We start from the raw sequence: 27,190 nt of genomic DNA, 5'->3' as shown, positions 1-27,190 counted from the left end.
GTCTTATGCTCAAAACTGTGAGGTGTTCTCTTCCCTATATACCCTAGACTGAAGACTTTACCCCATTGGCTTCCATTGATTACCTTATAATAATACCTGATTAGAATAGTGTCCAATTTTCCCCCATTGGTTACTTTAGAAAATCTAATTAAAATACTGTCCACTTCACCTCCATTGGTAATTTTAGAATACCAAACCTGTGATGGGAGTTACGGGTCATAAGTCCTAGGTGGTGGGAGTTTTCATAGTAATGGGTCTTATTGTAAACTGGGACATGATGACTCATCTCCTTGCCTTGTCTTCCAGTGGCGTTTTACATACCTGCTTCTGCCATTTTGGTGTCCCTGAACTCCCACATAACACTTCCATATTCTATATTTAACCCAAAGGCCCTTATTGCCAGTTTTCAGTATTAATCTCATCTAATTTTAGTCCCTTTATTTTACTGGAGTTCTCAGCAGTTCTTTTTTAGGAAGAATGGAACCATCATTCTACTCTCTGCTTCTACAAGTTCAGTGCTTTTCTATACTACACATAAGTTAGATCATGCAATATTAGTCTTTCAGGGACTGAGAGTGGAGAAAGAATGGGGAAATTCTACTCAAAGGGCACCGAGTTTTATTAGGATGAGTCCTGAGATCTATTCTATAGTGTAATGACTATAGCTAATAATATTATATCTGTAAAAACTGCTAAGAGAGCATGTCTTAATTGTTTTTCCCACATAAAAATGCTAAATATGTGAAGTGATAGCCATACCAATTATACCCTAACAGAGTTGAAAGAATTAAAGACACCAACATGGCCCTTTGGGGGATTCAGCTGACTTTAGATTTTTGTATACTATTCAACTCTAATTGTGAGATTTGAAAGCATGAGTGACATTGGTGAGCAGGGAGGTTGGATCTCTGGCAGTTGAAATTGTGTGTGTGTTTAGACAAGCTGGTAGCATGGCTAGGTTTGGAATTGGGCTCTTGGTGGGGATTTCAAACTCCCTAGGGTGAATAGTGAACAATCATAAAATGAAAACTAGCATTCATTTCAATTGCACTTTATCTTTTATTAAGGTAAATAGTAGTAGATAGTTTCCTCCATCTTCAAAAGCCATTTTATAAAACAAATCTTTTTCAAATTAGAAAACAGTTGTATTTCAGCTCTTCCCTCTGCATTGTTTCTTTTATTATATAACTTATTGAACAAGTTGTGCTATACTTTTGAAATGGAACATTTAATGTTTCTGCCATGATTTCTGTGTTGTTCAATTTGTAGTAATATTCAGCAGCAAATGGTGAGTTAAAATGCCTCTTCAGAAAGGGGCCAGGTATCATTCTTATTGGCAAAACATTAGAACTTTCCAAAAGACCCTATATCAGTTGATACGGATATTCTTTCTTTAACACAATTTATGAGTGGACAATTAAGAGAGTACTTAGTTTATATCTATAAATAGACACAGTTACATAGTTTTTAGTTAAAATTGCACAAAAATTTATGATAGCATTGTCTTAATTCACAAATTCTTAATAAACAAATTTCCTAAGAATTTTCAGCTGTTAATTTGTTTAAATAATTAGGATATTATAGTTTTGTAGTACATGCTTTTTTCCCCAACTAATGAAATAGTTTTATGTTCCTGGAAGATGTAATAGACCCTCATTTTTATGGCATTAATATCATAGATTTAGGTGTTTACTAGAAAGTGTCTGAGAAGTCAAGGGAAGTGATATGATTAGAGCATCCATTCTGACAACTGGTATGGATTTTTAAAAAAAGAGCAATACCTAGAACACCATGCTTGTTAAATAACATTTTAATATGCTAATGAGGGATCTTTATTGAAGTTTAGCACCCAGTATGTGCTTGATTAATTCTATAATGAATATACATAAATAAATGCAAAGAAAACCAGTGAAGGAAGAGCAGGAGGAGGTACTATCGGAGAAGAAAGGTTACTGAAGACAAATTCTGGAGGCGGGGTGTTAATTGGAAGGAGCATGGGTTTTGGAGTTAGGTAAATTTTGTTTGAAACTCAGCTGTACCAGTATTAACCAAAGTCTTTGGGGCACTTTGTTACTTATGATATTCACTCTTCTCCTCTGTAAAATAAGGATGCTAGCAGTGAGGATAATGAAGGGAGTGGGGAAGTTTGATTGGGACTGCTTGCCATGATGCTTCTTCCACGTAGGCAAAAACAAGCAATAGTTTCCTCCTAGCTTTGACAGTCTTGTGGGAATTGCCATTGATCCCTTAGCATCAGAAGAACCTAAGAGTTACTTGAGGAATTAAGAATTTTACTGTTTCATTCTATCCTGCAAAGACTTGTAGCTAACTGATGTAGCAGATTCTGTCAGTAGGCAACAAAAAACAAACATTTAAGATGTTATGCGTTTTCTTCTTCTAGTGGTAAAATTGAAAAATAACCATCATTGATTGTCATATCTTAAATTCTAGTCTAGTAGCCAAAGATGGAAGATATATTGTTATCAGCCTGGTGATCTGCTTCTCTTACAAGTCAGTTGTCAGACAATTTTATAGAAATTCAGCTATTATCCTGCTCAGTTATTTTGGGAGTTACATTAATCACACTTGATTTTCATTCTCTATTATGTTTTTGTTTGTTATAAAAAGTTCTAATCTGATTTTATTATTTTGCTCAGATTTCTCAATCATGTGATGTTCAGTGCTCTTCTCCTTCAGAAATAAATCTTACGATTTTTCTTGTCTCTAAAGCATCATTTCTCCTTTACTATCTTAGGATCCCTCAGTACTAGGTTGTGTACCTCCCTTTTTTGCTTCTGTAATTTTTCCTAAGACACAGTTAAGATCAAGTATTAAACAATGAATAGATTTCCATTGTCTAAGAGCAGATGTCATTCAAGGATTCACTGTGACCAGAATCTCTTGTTAGCCTCTATATTCCTTCTGTTCCAGCTCTGCCTTTTCAGAGCCGTAATCTGTGTTTTTGCCCCTGTACCCTTGTTTGTGCTTCTTCCTGGTATGAAAGACCTCCCTGAGAAAGCTCTGTGATCCCTCACATTCACATAATATTCTGAATTTCTGGCTTGTCCCTAGTTTGAACTAATTCCTCTATTCTGATAAGGCAGAAAAATATTTTTTTATCTTCTCCATGAAAAATATATGTTAATTTTATTTGTTAATGGTAGGAGAGTATATTGTTTTTTGGTCAACTTTATTTGATTTCCTAGACCAGTGATTTTTACAATGAGTGATAGATGACTGAACCATAATACTAAAACTTTGCCATACTAGTTTTAAAGCTTATCCTTGTAAGTTAGGAAAACCAAAACCCCTGAGAATTAACTTAATTTTGGGGACCATCACAATAGTAAAAATCACTGAAAATGAATTCTGCTTGGTTAGCAATAATGTGTCTGCAGAAAATCAACTCTGAGCTCTGACTTTTACTCTTCACAAGAAAACATTTTAATCATAATTAACAGTGTAATTATTGACTATTGAGCTCTCTTTGGCTTTGCCTCCTTTTCAGAATTAAGACTCTTTTTATTTTGTTCCCTAAACAAAGACTGCAGCCTCAAACCTAATATTCTTACAGAGTTGTCATTTGTGACTTTATGGGTAGATAGACTATACTTCAAAAGAATGTTAGCTATGGAAATGTGTGTATCTCCAGACTGCAGTGTGTGGATGATTCTGGTCTTCAGAACAAGCCTGTAGTTAGTTCATATACCTCTGTCCTGTGTTATGGTTTATATCATAAATGTCTCCCAAAGACTGTGTGTTGAAGGCTTGGTTACCAGAAAGTGGCACTATTGGGAGATGGTGGAAGCTTTAAGAGGTAGGACCTAGTGGAATGAAATTAGGACATTGCAGGGTATGCCCTTGAATGGGATATTGGGATCCTGATTACTTCCTTTCTTTATTTTGCCTCCTGGTTGACTTGAAGTAAGCAGCTTTGCTCCACCGTGTGTTCATTGTCATCATGTTATGCCTTGCCACAGGCCCAAAGCAATGGCACCTAGTAGGTATGGACTTACATGGTGAAATGAAAGACATCTATTACCTGGATTTAAATTTGGCCAATTATAGTAGTTTTCTATTTCTGAATTGTCTGGTAGTCTAAGGATCTTATCAATATTTCCAAATAGTTCTGTGAGTTTTTAGAGAAAAGAGTAATTTAATTTATATGATTCCACAATTAAATAATCTTTTCAACTATGAGCTTTCATAAAACATTGTTTTTGTAATGTCATAATAGTCATTTAGCAGAAATTGCTGAGCATCCACTTTATGCCTGGCATCATACTCAGTGCTTAGAATGCACTAGTAAGTCAGATATACTACTTTGTCTTTGGATTTTATGGTCAAAGGCAGAAAAGAAATGGTTATATGTAATAACAGGTTCTTTGGGAGCACATTGAATGGGAATCTGATGTGATCTAGAAGTTCAGAAAAGGCCTTTAGGGAGAGCAACATTTAAGTTAAAGATGAATATTAAACACTTAGGGCAAGTGATGGGAATAAGGGATGGGAATGTGCTCTAGACAGAAGGAAGAACACAAGGCATGAGGCAAACATGGATAGAGAAATGTCTTTCAAACTTCACTGCATATTAGTTATCTGAAGAGATTAAGGAAAAGACAGGTGCTTAGATCCCATGCTGAGAGAAACTCTGTACTTGGAAAACCACAATTAAACAGATGGGTGATACAATAAAATTTGAGATTGAGAAGATCACTGGGCTCCAGCCTGAGACAGACTGGCACAGGTGAGCCTGAGTGCGTGTGCATAGCCCAGTTGAAAGCCATTGCAGTGAATAGCTTGGGTAAGAGCGGTGTCAACTGGGATGGGGAGTGATAGGAAGAATAAAAGCTGGCAAAAGGAAAAGAGAAAAGGCTAATTAAGTAGGAGGGAGTCCTAGGAAAGTAGTATTACATAAACTACTGTTCTGAGTTTGAGGAAATGCATGAGATGAAACATGAAATGTCAAGCAAGGTAGAAATGAAACATTAATTCAAGTGACTGGTTATCACTTACTCCCTGGCAACTTTACTGAGGGAAGTAGAAAAAAATGTGTGTGTGTGTTTGTGTGTGTTTGTGTGTGTCCATCTCCAAATACCTGAGATAGAAAGTTAGTTTGATAAAAATATCACTGGAAATGTAACTGTGGACATGTGGTTCAGAAAAGAAGGGTGAGTGAGGCCTGAAGGAAGCCAAGAACTTCCATAGGCAGTGGTTGTCACAGCCTAGGAAAGGGAAAATATTCAGAGGTTAGGGTGTGGTGTGTCCAGGATGGAAGATAGGATTACCTTTATGAAGTTTATGCTTTCTTACTCTAGTAAGGATTATGGGCAAGGGGTGTGTATAAATCCAGCATATAGGAGAAACAGATTTAGGAGAGGGAAAAAATACTACAGGCAGGAAAGCCTGTAGCCTGTAGGAGAAGGGCACCAGCATTCTGAGCACAATGAGAACATGGACTCAGATGCCATCAAGGGGAATTTTGGTTCCAAAGAGGTGCATTTTGAACCAAATAAAAATAATGCAGTTTATTGACTAACTATAGGGACATAAGAAAAGGGACTGCTCAAAGGGAACACAACATTTTGAAAATAGGTGGCTTAAAGAGAAAGAACATTTTATCTAACAGTGATACATAGATATGTGTGTGTGTGTGCTATTTAAATAGTCCATTGTTTAAAAGGTTTAAAAATATTCCACATTTTGAGAGACAAATAGGATATATTATTAAATGAGTCAACATTTTTATAATTTCTTTTTGATACCTGCAAGATCTATTGTCAGACTTTTCTTGCAGTGAGTGATATCTTCATATAAAAAAAGATCTCTAAGTGGTGATTTTGAGCCCTCCAGGAACAGTGGGAGTGAGGACAGAGCCTCACCCAAGTTAACAGAACTTACTGGGACTCCCAGCACCCTATGCAAACAGTAGGTAAGCATATCAAGACTCTGAAAGGCACTTATAGGGTTAATGGTGTGCATTATAGCTTTGATTATAATCTTCAGCACTTGGGAGAAACACTGTCATTAGTCACCAGAATGGAAGATTAAGAGGATTTTATGGATGTTTGGTATGTTTTAGGATTGCAAGATTATTTCCTTGGAGAAGCCTAAGTTATTTGAAGATGTATACTTAGCAGTTACCTGGGGACAGTCTGGACAGTTACTGATTCCAAAATAAATAAGTAGGGGGCATAGGAATGTAGTATTATCCATTATGCTCATATTTTAAGCAATATTGGCAAAATGTAGTGATAATTACTCTTGTCTGAAATTTTGTGGGATTTTCTCCCTCTATTTAATAGAAAGCAATTTAATTGATATCTGTGATTGTCAGTATGGTTTTAGAAAAAAAAATTACTTGATTGTTGTCCTGCACAGTGAAATTTTTGATAGCTTTTAAAGAAGGCCTGCATTTCATGACATAGTTTTAATATGTCAGATGTAAAAAAAATAAAATAAAATCTTGAAACCCGAATTCATAAACCACAAGCCTGTATGGCAGGCTATAAAAAATGTGATCCAAGTAAGGGTTTATTTCTAAGGAATCAGTTCATATTTGGGGCATCCTAACTAAGTTTCTTAACTGACATCTCCATCTGTTTGATACAAACAGATGACATCATTTAGACAAAATGTGTTTGGCTTCACATGAGGTGAATCAATGACCTTATGGAGGCAAAAGACTACGATTTTTGATTTAAAAGTTACATTTTACCTAATAAGATGGATGTAATTTAAAGGGTGGAATTGAAAGGTGAAGGAATTAGAAGGTGAATTAAAACTGGAGACTTCCTGTACTTTTTCAATTGTGATATAATAAACAATTTAGGTGAATGTTTATAGATTGAAAGATTTTGGGCAACTGAAGGGCAATTAAAACGTTTTTCAATATTTATGAATACTGAGTACAATATTGAGGATCTTCTAAAATAGCCCAAATCAACAAGTACTTAAGTACATCATATTTGTTTAGTAGTGCTTGACTTTCAAGACTGGAAAACAACAAATCTGCTTAAGTCCATTAGGAGCTATGGCTTGGTTAGAAAGACAAGAGCTCCTAAAATAGTCATATATAAAAATAGACAGGCTGCATAGTTCGCCTTGCTATATTTATCCCTTTTTATCCATTAATTGATTAATTGATTCCTTATTCAACAAGAATTCTTTGACTCTGAAAGTCCAGTGGTGAATAAGACAGATGTAATAGAATTTATATTTCCCTGAAGGAGATACACAATATCGAGTAAACTGATATTCCAAGTATGTTAAAAGCTGTGACGACAATAACCAGGTTGAAGTGGTAGAATACCTGTGAATGGGACAGGGATACAAAGAGACCGTTTGGTCAGTGAGTCTACAGTCCTCCTGGTGGGATAGGTCAGAAAGCTCAGTGAACAGAAACAGACCAGCATGGCTGTGGAGCAGAAAGAGTTAAGAATAGTGGGGTTAGGAGTGAGGCCAGGGAAGAGGCCAGAGCACAGGTTATGTAGGGCTTGATCTGGTGGGTAGAACTTTTGGTGCGATGGGAGCCTTCTGGTGAGCATTTACTAGGAATTTTAAACTTCTTGCTCCCGATTCTCTGTGGAACGGGTTGCTAGTGGGAGTGGAAACAGGATTGTAGGATTCTGAGGATGTGGTTTATAAGGGAAGTGTTTTAGTCAGCTTTTTCATCCCTATGACCAAAAGACCTGTCAAGAACAATTTTAGAGGAGATAAAGTTTATTTGGGACTCAAGAATTCACAGATCTCAGTCCATAGAGTGCCAACTTCATTGCTCTGGGCCCAAAGTGAGACAGAACACTGTGGTGAAAGGGTGTGTCAGAGGAAAGCAGCTCAGGACATGTCTTCAGGAAGCAGAGAGAGTGTACCACTCACCAGGGGCAAAATATAAACCCCAAAGGTATACCCCCAGTCACCTACTCCCTTCAGCCATACCCTACTTCCCTATAGTTACCATCCAGTTAATCTCTGTCCGTGGATCAATCCACTGATAGGTTACATATATCAATGTAATTTCACCTCTGAACATTCTTACATTGTTTCCACATGTTAACTTTTGGGTAACACCTCATATCTAAGTAATAACAGGAAATGATAATGACTCAGGCTAAGGTGGGATAGGATAGCAAAAACATATAAGGCTCTTCTCTTGCAAAATAGAAAATAAGTGCAAAGTTATCCCTGAAAAGGGAGTGAGCTGCAGCTTAACCTTGAAAGATTAAACAGCAATTAGTATGAACACATGTAGAAGAAGAAGGAGGACATTCCAAGAGTCACGGAGGCAAGAGTTGAGATGACACCAAATAGGGCACAACCTATTTCTCTGCTGTCCAAAGAATTGCAAAGTAAACATAATTAATATAAGCAAGTGTTCTCATGCTGGAATCACCTGGGAGCTTTAAAAACACTGACATCTGGTTGCCATGCTTAGAAATTCTGATGTATTTGGCATAGAATGTGCTTTGTATTGGATTTTTTAAAACCTAAAGGCACTCTAATATGCAAGTAAGCTTGAAAATTAGAGAAGTAATGCATGTCAATATAAGTTCTTATAACTTAGAGTTCTCAAGTCTAGCAAGACACAGATGAAACAGGCTGAGTGCATGACATTGGAGTAAAACAACCAGTGCTTTTGAGACTTTCTCAGTTATCTACCTAATTTTTAATTGGTATCTGTAAGGGGTACAAACCGTGTAGAGAATATGGAGAAATAAGAGAATACCCTGAAATGTTGTGTAAAATGCAAGTTCCTGGAACCCTCCCTTAAAAATACTGAAAGTCCATGCATAGGATTCTTAACTAAGTTAAAGGAAACACTGCATTGGGTGAACAATCTCAGTGAATATCATTTTGATAAAGAGAATGAAGAGGACACATGTGGTAGGAAGGAGTGTGAACTTATTACCTAACACAGGAAGCTCAGGGGACCAAGTCACCCTAAAGGTAACATTCCAGGAGTATAGATATGAGGAATTGGAATCCTATGGTCAAAACTGAGGTCAAAGCAGTAGCTTCAGTGTTTGGTGGAAAAAAAAGTCAGACACATTCTGTTGGAAAGAAATTTGGTCAAGGACAGATTAGAGATCTGTGGAATCTCATCAGAAAAGGTGAGTGCTAGATTGGAGAGTGCTGCGTAGTTTGGCATTCACAGTATTGGGGTGGGCACCATAGGATCACACAATCTAGTGTTAGCAAAATCACATTGTTAATTACAACAATTAGACTTTATGGTTGAGAGAAAGATAATAGTGTGTAGAGGAGAGGAGATTGATTATTTTCCCTTATAAAACAAGACTATAAGAGTCTTTTTGGAGCAAGTTGCTTATCTTGAAGGATGGTTACTATTTAGAGAATAATGGATATGAGGGTATTTAAGACAAGAGGGAACAGTGTGAGGCATAGATACAGAAGTATACTGAAAATGATCTGACTAGCATACAGGGAATGAGTGTTTTCTGGAAAATAATAAGAATAATTAGGGTGGAGTTTATTAGAAGAGATATGAGAGCCAATGTAAACAAGTTTTATTCTGTTGACAGTTAACCATCTTTTGAGATTTTCAATAGAAAATAGAACGGCCACTTGACGTTCATTGAGTGTGTACTATACATGTACCAGGCAGTCTGTTTTATATTATCTGAGGTAAGCTTATGTAAACAGTGATTGAATGTCAGACAGTAACGTCACTGTCATATCCCAGGTCTTTACATGTAATTACTTTGGTTTTGAATAAATGAGATTATGATATTAAAAGGTTTGAATTTGTTCGGTAAGTATCATTACACTCTTACTCAACATTGCATGCTCTGGAATATGCCAGTAAACCAGCAAGTCTCCTGGAGCACACACTCTTGAGAGCAAGGACAGAGTATACCAGTAGGAGATGAGTGATACTTATTTAAAACAGGTGATGTGTCAAAGACTAAGCTGGTGTCTTCTTTAGATGGGGTGGTCAGAGAAGGCATTTCTAAAGAAGGGACATTTAAAAACATGCTTGAATGACAAGAAGAACCAGCCTTGAGAAAATTGTGAATGAGGGTAGAGAGAACATTGCAAACAGAGAGAAGGTTTCATGCAGAGGAAGGCCCTGAAATGGGAATCACCTTAGTGATTCCAAGGAGCAGAAGGGTAAGGCAGGATCAGTATGGTTTTTCAGTATATGAAGGTAAAGGGCAAAGAGAAAGATGATTTTCAAGTTTGAAACCTTGGAGACTAGAGGGTAGTATCATTTTTTTTTTAGGAAATTGTATCAGTCTAAGTGAAGATAGTTAACTGTTTGGACATAAGAAGTTTTAAGTGCTGAGATCAAGCTTGTTGATATACAAGCCTGTAAAGAAGAAACCTAGTGATTTGAGATTGAGAGTAGGTTGGGACTGGAGATACTGATTTGAGTTATTGGTCAAAAAGGAATTTTTGAAGACTCTGAAAAAGATGGGGATATTCAGGAAACTGGGATGAGAAGAAAGCTACAGGTGTAACATTGAGGAAGGCTTATGTTGGGGCTGTAAGATGACTTGGAGAGAAAGAAAGAACTAGAAAGTCCTGTTGAACTTCTGAAGGCAGAAGCTATGTGTTGTCAAGTAATCTAGAACCAAGTTGGCCCACAAATACCCTATGACTTTGTGAACTTCATTCAATGAAGACAATTCAGTGAAGAAAAATCATTCCATTAGGTTATATTTCATGCATTTTATATCACCTCTTTTGGGATATTATAGGGATGATGTAGATTACTAGAGTGGAATTAAACATGTTGAAGCCTTTCTTTGTTAGAATTCTTCAAACATGCTTTCCATTATTCTGAAATATATCCTTCTAGAGGAGAAGCCAAACGGTTTCTTTCAAGTGAAACACTGTCATATCAAAAGATGAATTATGCAGTTAAAATAGTATTTCCTGTTCGACCACCAGTGGCGGAAACATTACTTTTAAATTGTTTAATGTGTCAGTACATGTGAGTGATTATTAAAGCTAGGAGTTCATAGTTGGAAGTGAGAAGTTATATATTGCCTGTGATGACATTTGAGTGCATTTGAAGAATATATGTAGTTTTTTTAACATGTGTTCAGATCACCAAGTATATAGGAAGGCAGACATTAGGCAATAGAAACACCCACATAAATAAACTCTGCCTTCAAGAATCTCTCCTTTTCAATGAGAAATCACTAATACATCCAGAACAGGCTAATGGGTGTAGCAATTGAAGTATGAGTGAGGTACCAGATAGCTAGATGGAGCGTGATTTTCTTTGCTTGGACAGAGCAGGAAGTTTTCACAGATTTAAGGCAGGACTTGAAGATCAGTACATGTCTGGGTTATAGACTACGTATCCACCAATGGGGAAGAAATTGTGGTAAATGCATGGTTGTGTGAAGTAATGCAGCATTTTTGTGACCTATAACATTGTTGCACATAAATAAGGGTGAGGACAGAGGTAAGGCTGGAGAAGTAGGGGGGGCCACATAGTGAAAAACTGTGTAGCCAAACTGAGTTACTTGGAGGGCCCTTTTCTATAAAGTAAGGGAAGCCTCTGGAGATTTTAAGGATATAAGTCCTGTGATCAAAATAGTATTTTAGCAGAATGTAGCTTATAGTAGGACACAACTAGAGGCAGGTAGATAAGAAAAGAAAGGGTACTGTATTAAGCAGTTTAAGAGATGATGATGGCAACTAAAGTGGGGAAGGGGCTAGGGAAGTACAGATTATGATGATTGATTTTGTGTGTCGACTTGACAGGGCCATGGGATGTCCAAATATTGGTAAGACATCATTCTGTGTTCTGTGTGGGGTTTTTTTTTGCAGGGGAAGGGTACCAAGGATTGAACTCAGGGTCACTCGACCACTGAGCCACAATCCCCAGCCCTTTTTGTATTTTATTTAGACAGACAGGGTCTTGCTGAGTTGTTTAGCACCTCACTTATGCTGGACTGCCTTTGAATTCACAATCCCCCTACCTCCGTCTCCTCAGGCCTCTGGGATATAGACTTGTGCCACCGCACCTGGCTTGCTGTGTGTTTTTGAATGGGATTGTTTGATAGACCAAACTGAGTGTATTGGGTTGGCCTCCCTAATGTGAGTTGATCTCATCCAATTATAAGGACTGAATAGAGCAAAAAGGCTAGCCTTCCTCAGATATGGGGTAACTGCTCCTTCCTTCCTTGAGGAGAGACATGGGCCTTGTCCTGCCTTGATACTCAGTAGAAATATGGGTTCTTCTTTGTTCTTAGCCTACTGGTTTTTGGACTGGGATTTACAGTACTGTATTCCTGGATTTCCATCTGGCCCTCTGCAGATCTTGGGACTTTCTCAGGCCTATATAATTGCTGTGTGTCCCTTTCTGCTTTGGGAGATAATCAAAGACTAATACATGTGTAGAATGTGTAATCATCATAACATGATGTTTCACTGCATGTGGAGGATAGAAGGGACAAAGAAGACAAAGATGATCCACCACCCTGGGCCTACTGACAGAAGGGATAGTTATAATAGCTGAATAGACAATATGTGGGGCAAACATGAATTGTGTTTTTGTGTGTGCGGTGCATGAAGATGATTTGCTCACTTTCATAAAGTTAATAGGATTTGCAGGGACTACAGAAAAATATTCCCTTTAAACACTTAGCTCTATAAGTTAGTTTTATGGGTGAGAGAGGCATTATAGAAGTAAGTGTGAAACGACATCAAGAATTGATGAGGCTGCAATTATTTTTGAGGGCAGCAGAAAATATATTTGCTCTTAATCCAAGGGTGGCATTTTTAGGGTAGGATGTGTAATAGGAGGGTGCTATTTAGTCAGCTTTTTCAATACTGCAACCTAAAGACCTGAAAAGAACAATACCAGGGAGAAAAGTTTATTTGTACAATCATAGTTTCAGAGGTCTTAGCCTACTCCATTCCTTGGGGCCTAATGTGAGGCAGAACATCATGGAGGAAGAGTGTGGTAGAGGAAAGCAACTTTGGGCATGACCCCATGAAGCAGAGAGAATGACAGACAGAGAGAGAATCCACTCACCAGATATCAAATAAAATCCCCAAAGGCATGCACCAGTTGTCCCACCTCTTCCAGCCACATCCTACCAGCCTTCAGTTACCACTCAGTTAATACCTGTCTGGGGATTAATTCACTGATTGGTTAAGACTCTCATAAAGTATGAAATCTCATATAAATATAGGCAATAAGATGTTATTTAAAAGCTGTAACAAACAAACTTGCAGATTCTGTCTACAACTGTGTCCCTCTCACATACTGGATACCTAGACTTTCTATTTCATTTTCCCGAATCTTTAACTCTCTCATTTTCGTTCAGTTTTAAAAATTCTCTCTACTAAACCCATTTACCATTTCAGAGTAGATCTTAAGTATACTCAACAAATTAAGAGTTGGGTTCTGTGTGGTTTAGATATTAGGTGACCCCAAAGTCTCATGTTTGAAACAATGCAGAAAGGTTTAAAGGTGAAATGATTGGGTTATGAGAATGGATTTCTGGTCCCTATAATTATTTAGTAACAGATGATGTTTATTTAGAATTAGTGTGTGTCAGAATGCTTGATCTATGTGTGTGTGTGTGTGTGTGTGTGTGTGTGTGTGTGTCTGTGTGTCTGTTAAACCTAATGACAAACAGGTAAGTCATATACATTAAGTGAAAAAGGTACTGTATCTCTCAAGCACTTCAGCCCAATAATAAGAGAGAAGTCTCATTTGACTTCCATTTCACCTGAGTTGCTCTTAGAAAAAATAAGAATTAAAGATTAACACATGGCTTCATTTTCTTTCTGTCCTTGAGTATGAAGAAACTGAAGATATTAGTTTCACTTGCTCACTGTGTTGGTTTTCTCAGGTCCTTAACCTGCATTTACTTTTCAGTTTGTTAGAAATTGTAAAAACATCTTCCAGCTTTGTTGTGACCATCAGTTGAACTATTTGATGAAACTGCTTTTTTTTATTTTTTTTATTTTTTTTTTTTACGTTTACATAGGGTAATGATGTTTATTATATTTTTCCCCTCCCCCCCACCCCTCCCACCCCTCCCACCCCTCCCACCCTCTTTTCCCTCTACACAGTCCTTCTTCCTTCATTCTTACTAGCTCTCCTTAGCCTAACTCTAAACCTAACCCTAAACCTAATGCTAGCCCGTCCCCACCCCCATTATATGTCCTCATCCGCTTATCAGCGAGATCATTCGTCCTTTAGTTTTTTGAGATTGGCTTATCTCACTTAGCATGATATTCTCCAATTTCGACCATTTGCCTACAAATGCCATAATTTTATCATTCTTCATTGCGGAGTAATATTCCATTGTATAAATATGCCACAGTTTCTTTATCCATTCATCAACTGAAGGGCATCTAGGTTGGTTCCACAATCTGGCTATGGTGAATTGAGCAGCAATGAACATTGATGTGGCTGTATCTCTGTAGTATGCTGATTTTAAGTCCTTTGGGTATAGGCCCAAGGAGTGGGATAGCTGGGTCAAATGGGTGTTCCAATTCCGAGCTTTCTGAGGAATCTCCACACTGCTTTCCAGAGTGGCTGCACTAATTTGCAACCCCACCAGCAATGTATGAGTGTTCCGTTTTCACCACATCCCGCCAACACCTATTGTTGCTTGTATTCTTGATAATCGCCATTCTAATTGGGGTGAGATGAAATCTTAGGGTAGGTTTTGATTGCATTTCCCTTATTACTAGGGATGTTGAACATTTTTTCATATATCTGGTGATTACTTGTACATCTTCTTCTGTGAAGTGTCTGTTCATTTCCTTAGCCCATTTGTTGATTGGATTATTTGTATTCTTGGTGTAGAGTGTTTTTGAGTTCTTTATAGAGTCTGGAAATTAGCGCTCTATCTGAGGTATGGTTGGCAAAGATATTCTCCCACTCTGTAGGCTCTCTCTTCACATTCTGATAGTTTCCTTTGCTGAGAGAAAGCTTTTTAGTTTGAATCTATCCCAGTTGTTTATTCTTGCTTTTATTTCTTGTGCATATGGGAGTCCTGTTAAGGAAATCTGATCCTGAGCCAACAAGTTGAAGATTTGGACCTACTTTTTTTCTTCTATAAGATGCAGGGTCTCTGGTCTGATTCCGAGGTCCTTGATCCATTTTGAGTTGAGTTTTGGGTAGGGTGAGAGATAGGGGTTTAGTTTCATTCTATTGCATATAGTTTCCAGTTTTCCCAGCACCATTTGTTGAAGAGGCTATCTTTTCCTCCATTGCATATTGTTGGAACCTTTGTCTAGTATGAGAAATTGTATTTATTTGGGTTTGTGTCCATGTCCTCTATTCTGTACCATTGATCTACCTGTCTATTTTGGTACCAATACCATGCCGTTTTTGTTACTATTGCTTTGTAGTAGAGTTGAAGATCTGGTATTGCAATACCCCCTGCTTCGCTCTTGCTACTGAGGATTGCTTAGCTATTCTAGGTTTTTTATTCTTCCAGATGAATTTCATATTGCTTGTTCTATTTCTGCGAGGTACATCATTGGGATTTTAATTGGAATTGCATTGAATCTGTATAGAACTTAGGTAGTATAGCCATTTTGACGATATTAATTCTGCCTATCAGGAACAATGGGAGATCTTTCCAGTCTTCTAAGGTTTTCTTGAAGTTTCTTTCTTTAGTGTTCTGTAGTTCTCATTGTAGAGGTCTTTCACCTCTTTTGTGAGATTGATTCCCAAGTATTTTATTTTTTTCGATGCTATTGTGAATGGGGTAGTTTTCCTAATTTCCTTTCTGAAGATTCATCACTTATGTATAAAAATGCATTGGATTTATGAGCATTGATCTTGTAACCTGCTACTTTACTGAATTCACTTATGAGTTCTAAAAGTTTTCTGGTGGAATTTCCAGGTTCCTCTAAATATATAATCATGTCATCAGCGAACAGGGATAGTTTGAGTTCTTCTTTTCCTATTCGTATCCCTTTAATTTCTTTGGTTTGTCTGATTGCTCTGGCTAGAGTCTCAAGGACGATGTTGAAATAGAAGCGGTGAAAGAGGGCATCCCTGCCTTGGTTCCAGTTTTTAGGGGGAACGCTTTCAGTTTTTCACCATTTAGAATGATATTAGGCCATGGGTTTAGCGTAGATGGCCTTTATAATGTTTAGGAATGTTCCCATTACCCCAATTTTTTCTAGTGTTTTGAGCATGAAGGGATGCTGTATTTTATCAAATGCTTTTTCTGCATCTATTGAAATAATCATGTGATTCTTAACTTTAAGTCTGTTGATATGGTGAATGACATTTATTGATTTCCGAATGTTGAACCAACCTTGCATCCCTGGGATAAAACCCACTTGATCGTGGTGCACTATCTTTTAATATATATTTGTATGCGATTTGCTACAATTTTGTTGAGAATTTTTGGCATCGATGTTCATTAAGGGATATTGGTCTGAAATTTTCTTTCCTTGATGTGTCTCTGTCTGGTTTAGGTATCAGGGTGATATGGCTTCGTAGAACGAGTTTGGTAGGGTTCCCCTCTCTTCTATTTCATGGAATAGTTGAGGAGTATTGGCAATGAGCTCTTCTTTAAAGGTTTTGTAGAACTCGGCTGAGAACCCATCTGGTCCTGGACTTTTCTTTGTTGTAGGCTTTTGATGTACCTCTTCTATTCATTGCTTGAAATGGTTTATTTTAAGTTGTGTATGTCCTCTCGTTCAGTTTAGGTAGTTCATATGTCTCTAGAAATTTGTTGATGTCTTCCAGGTTTTCTGTTTTGTTGGAGTATAGATTTTTCGAAATAGCTTCTAATTATGTTTTGTATTTCATTCGTGTCTGTTGTGATGTTTCCTTGTTCATTCCCGAATTTTAGTAATTTGAGTTTTCTCCTCTTTCTCTTTGTTAGTGTGGCTAAGGGTTTATCAATTTTATTTATTTTTTCAAAGAACCAACTATTTATTTTATTAATTTTTTCGATTGTTTCTTTTTGTTTCGATTTCGTTGATTTCGGCTCTGATTTTAACTATTTCCTGTCTTCTACTACTTTTGGTGTTTGGTCTGCTCTTCTTTTTCTAGTGCTTTGAGCTGTAGTGTTAAGTCGTTGATTTGTTGATTTCTACTTCTTTTTTTGAATGCACCCAATGAAATAAATCTTCCTCTAAGTACTTGCTTTCATAGTGTCCCAGAGATTTTGATATGATGTTCTTTGTTCTCGTTTACTTCTAAGAATTTTTTATTTCCCTCCTGATGTCTTCTGTTATCCATTCTCATATAATAGTGTATTATTTAGTCTCCAGGTATTGGAAGAAGTTTCTGTTTTTTATTCTGTCATTTATTTCTAATTTCCAATCCATTATGATCTGATAGAGTACAAGGTAGTATCTCTATCTTCTTGTATTTGCTAACAGTAGCTTGTGGCATAAAATATGGTCTATTTTAGAGAAGGATCATGTGCTGCTGAGAAGAAAGTGTATTCATTCTTTGGTTGGATGGTATATTCTATATATGTCCGTTAAGTCTAAATTGCTGATTGTGTGTTGAGATCTATAGTTTTCTTTATTCAATTTTTGTTTGGACGATCTATCCAGTGGTGAGAGAGGTGTGTTAAAACGCCTAGTATTATTGTGTTGTGGTCTATTCGATTTCTGTAATGAGAAGGATTGTTTGACGTACGTGGATGAGCCAATGTTCGGGGCATAGATATTTATGATTGTTATGTCCTTGCTGATTTATGCTTCCCTTAAGCAGCATGTAATGTCCTTCTTTATACCTTCTGACTAGTTTTGGTTTTGAAGTCCACATTATCTGAGATGAGGATGGATACTCCAGCTTTTTTGCTGTGTCCGTGTGCATGGTATGTTTTTCCCAATCCTTTCACCTTTAGTCTATGGGTGTCTCTTTCTATGAGGTGAGTCTCCTTGCAGGCAGCATATTGTTGGATTTTTCTTTTAATCAATCTGCCAGTCTGTGTCTTTTGATTGATGAATTCAGGCCTTAACATTCAGGGTTATTATTGTGATATGATTTGTATTCCCAGTCAATTGACTCATATTTGTTTTTGACATGATTTGGTTTCTCCTTTATTTGGCTATTCCTTTAGGCTAGCGCCTCCTGTTGGTGATTTGCATCGTTGTTTTTCATCTCTTCCTCATGGAATATTTTGCTGAGAAATGTTCTGTAATGCTGGCTTTCTTTTTGTAAATTCCTTTAGCTTTTGTTTATCAGGAAGGATCTTATTTCATATCGTCAAATTTGAAGGTAAGTTTTGCTGGGTATAAGATTCTTGGTTGGCATCCATTTTCTTTCAGGGCTTGGTATATGTTGTTCCAGGCCCTTCTAGCTTTTAGGGTCTGGATTGAAAAATCTGCTGATATTCTTATTGGTTTCCCTCTGAATGTAATTTGATTCTTTTCTCTCGCGGGCCTTAAAATTCTGTCTTTATTTTGTATGTTAGGTATTTTCATAATAATGTGCCTTGGTGTGGGTCTGTTGTAATTTTGTATGTTTGGAGTTCTATAAGCCTCTTGTACTTGGTTTTCCATTTCGTTCTTCAGATTTGGGAAATTTTCTGTTATTATTTCATTGAATAGATTGTTCATTCCTTTGGTTTGTTTCTCTAAGCCTTCCTCAATCCCAATAATTCTCAAATTTGGCCTTTTCATGATATCCCATAGTTCTTGGAGATTCTGTTCATGATTTCTTACCATCTTCTCTGTTTGTTCAACTTTGTTTTCAAGGTTAAATATTTTGTCTTCAATGTCTGAGGTTCTGTCTTCCAGGTGTTCTATCCTATTGGTTATGCTTTCTATGGAGTTTTTAACTTGGTTTATTGTTTCCTTCATTTCAAGGATTTCAGTTTGGTTTTTTTTCAGTATCTCTAACTCTTTATTGAAATGATCTCTTGCTTCCCGTATTTGGTCTTTTAACTGTTGATTGGTGCGATCACTTAATGCCTGCATTTGCTCTTTCATCTCCTCCTTCAATGCCTGCATTTGCTCTTTCATCTCCTCATTAGCTTCCCTGATCATTTTAATTACGTACATTCTGAACTCCCTTTCTGACATTTCTTCTGCTGTGCTGTCATTCGGTTTTATTGATATAGTATCTAGATTTGTTTGGGACATTTTCTTCCCTTGTTTTCTCATAATGGTCAGTTGTCAGTGGGACCCTGAGATATTGCAGTTTTCCACTATTGGCTTATAGTGTCCCAGTAGATTTCCAGTGTATCACCTCCCAGCCTTCAGTAGCCTGATGTCTTGGAGGAATCTGATAAAGCAGCTCATTCGAAGAATACTGCCCCTAGCCCCCTACTGGTTCCACGTTTTGGAACTGGCTCTGTGCGGAAATGCTCTCACTGTGGGCCTGCACCGTGCAGCTGGCCGTGTGGGAAGAGCCCACTGCCGGAGTGTGGAAGACTACCTTGGGAAGACTCAAGCTGCCCTGCCCGGCTCTGCTAAGCCACCTCTATCTGGGCCTGCCACCCGGGCTGAGCTTTACCCAGTGGGCAGACTCACCCGTGGCTCTATTTCAGTCCGAGTCTCTCTGTGCCTCCCCCTCTTAGCTCCTGGGTTCTGGAGCGACCGGGGGTGCAGTCTCCCTCTAGGCCGCCATCTTGGATCTCCCCGTGAAGAGAGCCGCAGCCGGAGTGGGCAGAGCCGCCTGAAGAGGTCTCCAGCTGCCGTGCCCTTATCCCTGAGGCTGATTGCAGATCGAGGCTCTCCGCTGGTTCTTTGCAGGAGTACACTGCACTGCATCGGCTCCGGGACTCGGAGCCTGCTCTGTTCAGACAGGCTCTCACTAGCGGGCCAGTTCCGTTCGGAGAACCTGGAGAAGCTGGCTGTGTGGGCGGGGCCCACCGCCGGAGTGCGCAGGACTGCCTGTGGATGACTCTAGCTGCCCTGCCCGGCTCCGATAAGCCACCTCTATCTGGGCCTGCCACCCGGGCCGAGCTTTACCCAGTGGGCAGACTCACCCGTGGCTCCACTTCAGTCCGAGTCTCTCAATGCCTCCCCTTCTTAACTCCTGGGTTCTGGAGCGACCGGGGGTGCAGTCTCCCTCTAGGCCGCCATCTTGGAACGCCCCGTCGAAACTGCTTTTTAAAATTAAATAATGAACATAAGATTCTTTAATTCAACTTAATATTTGACTTTAATATGTATTATGTAAAACTTTAGTTTAATCATCTTTTGTTGAATTGATGCATTTGTTTAGGGCACTTGAGAGAAGATTGCTCTCTGTGTGTTTTTCCACATTGGCATTTCCACCATATGCCCTCATGATACTTTTTTTGAGATTGTAGTAATGGTCAAGCAGTCAAGAAGAAGAATGATCAGTTTGATGTATTCCTCTCCCTATAGTGTACACATGAGCTGAACTTCTCTCTTCAAATTTGTATCTGTCTTACATGAAGGAGATGAAATGGAGTGGTTGTGGCCTACCAGTGAGGAGTGAAAAGCAGAAACCACAAAACAACTTCTTGCCTATTAATTGATAGCATTAATTTTACGAGTCTACCTTGAAATCATCACCCTTGAAGTTCAGCTTATCTTGATGGAAATAGAATAGGTTAATGAAATTGTTCACTTTCTCTTTGGAGAGCTGTTTGACTCTCATGAAAGAGGTATAATTCACCTTAATAATTAGTATAGCCTCACTGCCCCTTTATTTTTAATGCACATCTTGAGAAGTCATTTCAAATGTTTATCCTGTTTACTTAAAATGATCAGATTGGCTCTTTTGGTATATGCACATGGATTTCAACATTCCTGTAAATCATTGTTCTGGATATCATCAATCATGTTTGAACTTTCTGTATTATCTCCCTAAGCTTGAAATACAGATATTCTTGTAATGATCAGCAAGCACATATCTGTACATTTGTAGTGATTATAGTAGGTACCTATTAAGTAAATGAACTCTGTTTTTACCTCATCTCCTGCTAATTTATTGAAGGACAAAAAACAACAATTTTAAATAGAAGTTAGGTGAGGTCATTTTATTCTTCTTCTCCCCTGCTAAACTATTGTCTCCCTGTCTCCTACTTCAAGGAACTATGGCTGCTAGGTAAGATCTCCTTTAACTTCCTGTGTGCCACTGGTAGCTTTCCAATCCACATACATTCTCACCCTTCTTCTTCAGCCTTAGAGGAAAAAGTGTACTTCCAAATTACTGAGCCCATCCCATTCACTGGGCCCTTGACTTGTCTTCTACCTTCTCCTGCCCATGTCCCACCTGACATAGTTATTTTCCCTCATATCTCCAACCTCTGATTCTCCATTATTTTTTTCTTTTTCATCTATGGTTGTTAATGTTTCTTCCCACTTGAGCAATGCTTATTTGCAGTTACTATCTATTTTATACTCTCCTGATACAAATCCTCAGAAGAATTGACTGGTCTGGACCTACATTCTTTCCACTTTCTCTCTTCAGTTCACTGCTCTCCATCCTCTGTTTGCCACCCTGACTGACTGACCAAAGTTTACTATAGATAAGGCTATGGATAAGATCATTGGTGGATTGGTGGTTTTCTACTTGGTAATTCCAACAGATTTTTTTTAACACTTTGTAGTTGGACTTCTCTACTTGTGATTCCCTTTAAAACTGTTTTATTGACTTTATGACATGTTCTTTTGTATTCTTGTACCTTTTTTTTTGGGTGCTGGGGATCTAACCCAGGGCCTTGTGCTTACAAGGCAAGCACTCTACCGACTGAGCTTTCTCCCCAGCTCCTCTTGTACCTTTTAACTGTTCATTCTCTGTCTCCTGAATGACTCTTCTTTCTTCAGAGTCCTCAAATATTGATACTCTTTAGCATCCTTCTTTGATCCTGTTTTCCTAACTGTCCATACTCTCCCTGAGTGATCATAACCATTTTTGTAGTTTCAGATACTACCTACATACCAAGGACTCCTAAAATATATTTCAGTCTAGACTTTTTCTCCATCTTCAGGCTCTTATGTCTAATTTCTAGGTGAACATCTCTGCCTAGATTTTTTGTAGCTACTTTGCAGTTTACATAACAAATTTGAACTTCCTCCAGTTTCTCTTAGGCCAACTCTTCTGGGTTTTTACCGTGTCAGCTGGTAGCACCATCACCTACCAGTACTTTATGTCAGAACCAGGGGTTACATTTAACTTCTACTTATTGTCTGAAACTGTCAATGGCTTCCAGATTTATTTTGATATTTTATGTTTATTTCCTTGTTCAATATTTTCCTTTTTCTCTCACACAGCCTTTAGGCTCATTTCTCTCATTATTTGATATTAGGACTACAGAGATGCTGTTTAATAAATTTCTCAAGGTGTCATCATTTTCTCCTCAAATGCACCCTTCCTATAGCCAGCAGAGTGCTCCATCAAATGAAAATTAGGCCATTTCACTTTCCTAGCTTATACCTTTCACACTTCATTTCTGATCCTCCTTATAATGCTGACAGAACTATTTCTCATGCTCAGTCTCCTGGGTATATGTGTGTGCTTTAGAATGTTCAATGAGAATTTTCAGTTGGTTTCAGTTTGGTATGCACATTTTACTGATAATCACTTAAAAATGTAACCAGTACCTTTTTACCTAATTTGTGTTTCTGATGGTTTGTCTCTCCAAGAATGATCTGAGTTCCTGTGCTTAGCTTTAACTGCATATACACGCAGATCTATGTAGATATAGATATTATTGGTATTTTTTTTTGTAATTTGGATATGTGTGTATGTGTATAAATTTTCCAAAGGAATCTTACACTATTCAAGTTTGAAATTCATTCTGTACCCTACGTGATAAATTCTAAGGTTCTTAATATATCATAAATGATCTTATGTTATCTGGCCTCTACATATTTCTAGATCTTAATGTCTTGTACTTTGTGTGGAAGCAACATCCTAGTATGTGGGAGTACTGATATATACAGTATGGTGTTTTCCTTTGTTAAATCTGTGTTTTTGCACCTAACCCTTTGGTTATGGAATTCTTTTGCTTTTTCTATTTCTCTTACTATTATTTTGAATTTATAGTCTGCTTTATACATAGTTCTAGCATCACTTCTTCCAAGATGCACAGATCTAACCAGGAAGGACTTTCTAATGATCCTCACTTCTTAATATACTAAGCAAATTTCTGTCTCTGACCCCCATTGCTTTGTGATCGATCACCAGTTGGAATCTGTACCACACTGTGACCTCCTTTGGTTCTTGCAGCCTTTTTTTTTTTTTCTCCATGGCATGTAGTTAAATGAGAGGTAGTGCCTGGAGAGCATGGGGCACATCACCATTGCTTTTCAGTTGTGAAGAAGAGACCTTTCCTGCAATCAGCCTGAGCAATTTCTGTTACAGGTGTTCCTCTACTATTTTTTTTACACTACTATTTGTTAAATGTTCAGTATGTCTTTACATGTATCATTTAGTATTTTAAGTTAGAAAATCAGTGTCTAGTTTTATATGAAGAAATTTTAGATATAATGGGATAACTCTCCTATTCCTTTCTGTTTTAGGAAACTTATCTTCCCAGTTGCTGGCTCAGGAACCTGGGAGTTCTGAAAATACATTAACTCCAGTGGAAGATTCTGGGTGTGACTTATCAAGTGAGCAGAGAACTGAATCTCTGGAGCTATCCCCACATTTCGTGGAGAGCAGCACACCTCCACTTTTTCCTCTCCTACCTCTTATGAAAAGACCTTGTACAGCTCCAGAAAATCCTTTGTTTTCTCACATGCAGTTCTTGCAGCATCTGCTTGAACTAAAGAACTTGACAGAATCAGGTGGTCTGAAAACAGACTTAACCCACTTTGAAAAAGACTCTTCTACGGTCTCCAATTCTGTTTGTCAGTTGCTGGATGGCCTGATCACTTTTTATCGTAATCCCAAACTTCCTTTTTCAAGCTTTTGGACGGAAGCTGTTGGTACTTTAGCTAAACTGACCAGTGATTATAACTTATCTAATCATATTCTTAAAAAGTGTTATAAGAAGTTGGAAGAATTTGAGAAAACACTACTACAAGTTATTTTAGGGAACAACCATATAAACCGGGTAAGTAATACATCTCTCCTATTTATGATATAAGATATTAATAACTTTCGTGAACATTCCCTTTGGCTAATGTGCACTGTTGTCCTGTAACCTTGTGGTCAAAGAGTCTCAAGTTCGGTATGCTGCATCTGTCTTCCACTCTTTGGTTGTCTTGTTTCTATCTCTGACTTCTAATTGTTATAGTATAGTTCTCTTTATAGTTGCTTTTGCTTCAAGCTTCTCTACTTTTGAAAAATATTTTAAAGTAATATATTATTTTTCTATATTTTTATTGACTCATAGTAATTATAGTAAGTATAGTATTTATTCAGAGTAGTTGGTATCATTGTGGCATATTCATACATATATGTGTGTGTGTGTGTGTGTATATAATTTAATCAGTTTCATTGCCCAATACCTCCCTTTACACTCACCTCCTCCCTCCCATTGGTTCCCTTTCTCTTCCCTAGTGTTCTCCCTTCCATTTTCATGAGGTGCCTTTAAAAAAATTTTTTTTTGTCTCTAACATTCCACATATGAGGGAACATAAGACCCTTGATTTTCTGAGTCTGGCTTATTTCATTTAGTATGATTTTCTTCACTTTCATCCATTTCCTAAAATAACATGATTTCATTTTCTTTATGGCTCAAATATAGTGTCGTGTGTGTGTATAAATTTTTTATTACATTCGTTGGTTGATGGACACATAGGCTGATTTGTAACTTGGGTATTGTAATTGTGCTGCAGTAAACATGGATTGCATGTATCTCTAAAGTATGCTGACTTTAATTCTTTTGGATAAATACTGAGGAGTCATATAACTGGATCATATGGTAATTCCATTTCTCATCTTTTGAAGAAATTATACTGATTTTCACAGTGGCTATACCAGTTTACATTTCTACATGCAGTGGAGACATGTCTCTAGAAACATAACTTCCTTCCACTAGGCCCACCTGCTAAATGTCCCATCACCTCCCGGTAGTGCCACAGTCTGGTGACCAAGCCTTTAACATATGGGCCTTTAACATATGCATAACTAAACCATAAAATTGTAAGTGGCATAATGCTTCATGGACCCTCTGTAAATGTGGAATAATTGAATAAATTAACTGGGAATGCAGAACATAAGCCTTTATTATGTTTTAGTTAGGTTTTTTTCTTTATTTGACATAAAAGGTTGACTCAGGGATGCTTTCAATAAGAGACACTGAGGTAGTCTGAAATTGTTTTGTTATTTGACTCTTGAGACATAGTGGAGAGTTTCTTTTTCATACTACTTTCTATCTTCTTTTTCTATGTGATCCTTTGATTGGAAAATTCCAAATGCCTTCACATTTTAACACTTTAATTGACTACTGAAAATATCAAAACAAAGCCTAGAATATCTAATCTATTCACCACATTTCACTGTAGGAAAAAAACTTATAGTACTTTGTTTCTTTGATATATCATTATTGCTTGTCCTCAGTGTCATGATTTAATGCTCAAGTTTTGTACAGTGTGAACTCTATCTGAATTTTTAGAACTCTGATAAACTAATTTGTTGCACATCTGTTCTCTCTATTAAAGTATGATTTGATCAATATTTTAGAAAAATGTTTGATTATGCTTTTGGCATTTGTGAAAGATATTGAATTTTCTGTCTGGGAAACTAAAATCTTTTTCTTCTGGACCATAATCAATCAAGAATTAAATATCATATTTTTTATAGTTGTATCAAGGTATTGTCTTATTCTGTTTTCTGTTGCTGTAGCATAATACCACAGAGAAGGTAATTTATAAAAAAATAGTTTACTTTAGCTCATAGTTTTAAAGGCTAAGAGGTCCATGAGCATGGCCCCAGCCTCTGCTTGTCATCTGGTGAGGACCTACTTGCTGCATCATAATTTGGTGGAGAGGGCATCATGTGGTAAGGTAGAGCAAGAGGTCTTAGTTCTGAGCTCTTCCTCTTCTTGTAAGGCCACTAACACCATCATAGGGTCCCCACCCCCAACCCTATCTAATCTTATTACTTCCAAGGGCCCCACCAAATACCATTAAGAAATTTAATTTGGTAATTAAGTTTCTAACACATGAAGTTTTAAGAAACACATTCAAATCAGCAGATATACAATGTTTTAGCCATCAGTAAGGTATCAAATAATATTCCTTGTTTTAGTATATTAATCTCCCTTAATTACTTTAGTATGTATTTTTGCTTTCTTAAGACTACCTTACACTGGTTTTGGTGTGATTGCTGATATGTTTATATTCCTTGTCAGAGTCACTGGATGATGCTTTTTCAGTCTAGGCTTCCTTTCCTAAAAGGTTTGGAGCTTGATGTGACTTAAAACAAGATGTGCAGAAGAAACTTGTGATGATACAGATGGTTTTGAAGTATGTGTTTTCCATATCATTTGCCATTGAGACAGCCACTGCTGAATACTGGTCAGCGTATATCAACAAGGGAATGAATGGCTTTCTGGGAGAGGTAACTATTGCACTCAGAGAAAGTAAAATTTTTCTCTACATTTACAATTAGGATGATGATTAATAAATTAATTTTAGTAGTATTTTCCCCATTTTTTCCTTCCTCGGTAAAAGCATCTTAGGCTAAATTATTCAAATATTTGTCATTGTCATGACTACCATCATCATTATCATCATCATTATTATCCAGAGATGTTCAGACATCTTAATTATTTATTGGAAAATTGACTAATGCCTTCCCTTTATAAATATTTTTGTCTTTTTTAGCTTTTCTCAACCAAAAGCAAATCTTCAAGAAATAATATATTCTGATGAAATATAGTATGGCTTCTATTATTGCATTTTAATTGAGATTATATTTGATAGATTGAAACAAAACTCCAGTGTTTAGAAAACAATGGACTTGTAAAAACCTTGTTTTCATACTTTAGAAGGGTTTAAATAAATTATATTGCTTAAAAACTTGAAACATACTGTCGATTTCTATTGAAATAAATATGTTTGAGCAATGTGATAGGAAAAGGATGTTATGAATACTTGAATATTCTGACAGGGATTTCATTTATTTATATTTAATATATAAGGTTTTAAATATAATAAGTCTTCAAAAACATATTCTCAGTAAGTTGAGTAGTAAAATTATTCTGACCATGACTTATTATTTTTAAATGATGAAGAACCATTTGGTACCTTTCAAAATTCGAGACTGTCATTGTAAATATCAGTTGTTGGGGCTGCATGTTGAAGGGGTAGGGGGTTGGAATGAAATGTCCTG

The 27,190-nt window shown here is 37.2% G+C and overlaps 1 protein-coding gene across 1 annotated transcript in view; it reads left to right on the top strand.

The window, feature by feature from the left end:
• Positions 1-27,190, top strand: part of Mei4 (meiotic double-stranded break formation protein 4) — a 159,975-nt gene that overhangs the window by 11,998 nt on the left and 120,787 nt on the right. Inside the window, exon 2 of the mRNA XM_047557166.1 lies at positions 23,428-23,963. Coding sequence (XP_047413122.1) covers positions 23,428-23,963 — 536 coding nt within the window. The remainder of the gene's footprint in view (positions 1-23,427; positions 23,964-27,190) is intronic.

The sequence above is a fragment of the Sciurus carolinensis genome, chromosome 7 (genome assembly GCF_902686445.1).
Source record: "Sciurus carolinensis chromosome 7, mSciCar1.2, whole genome shotgun sequence".
NCBI lineage: Eukaryota > Metazoa > Chordata > Mammalia > Rodentia > Sciuridae > Sciurus > Sciurus carolinensis.
Note: the sequence above shows the minus strand (reverse complement) of the source record. Positions and strands in the feature narration are given on the sequence as shown.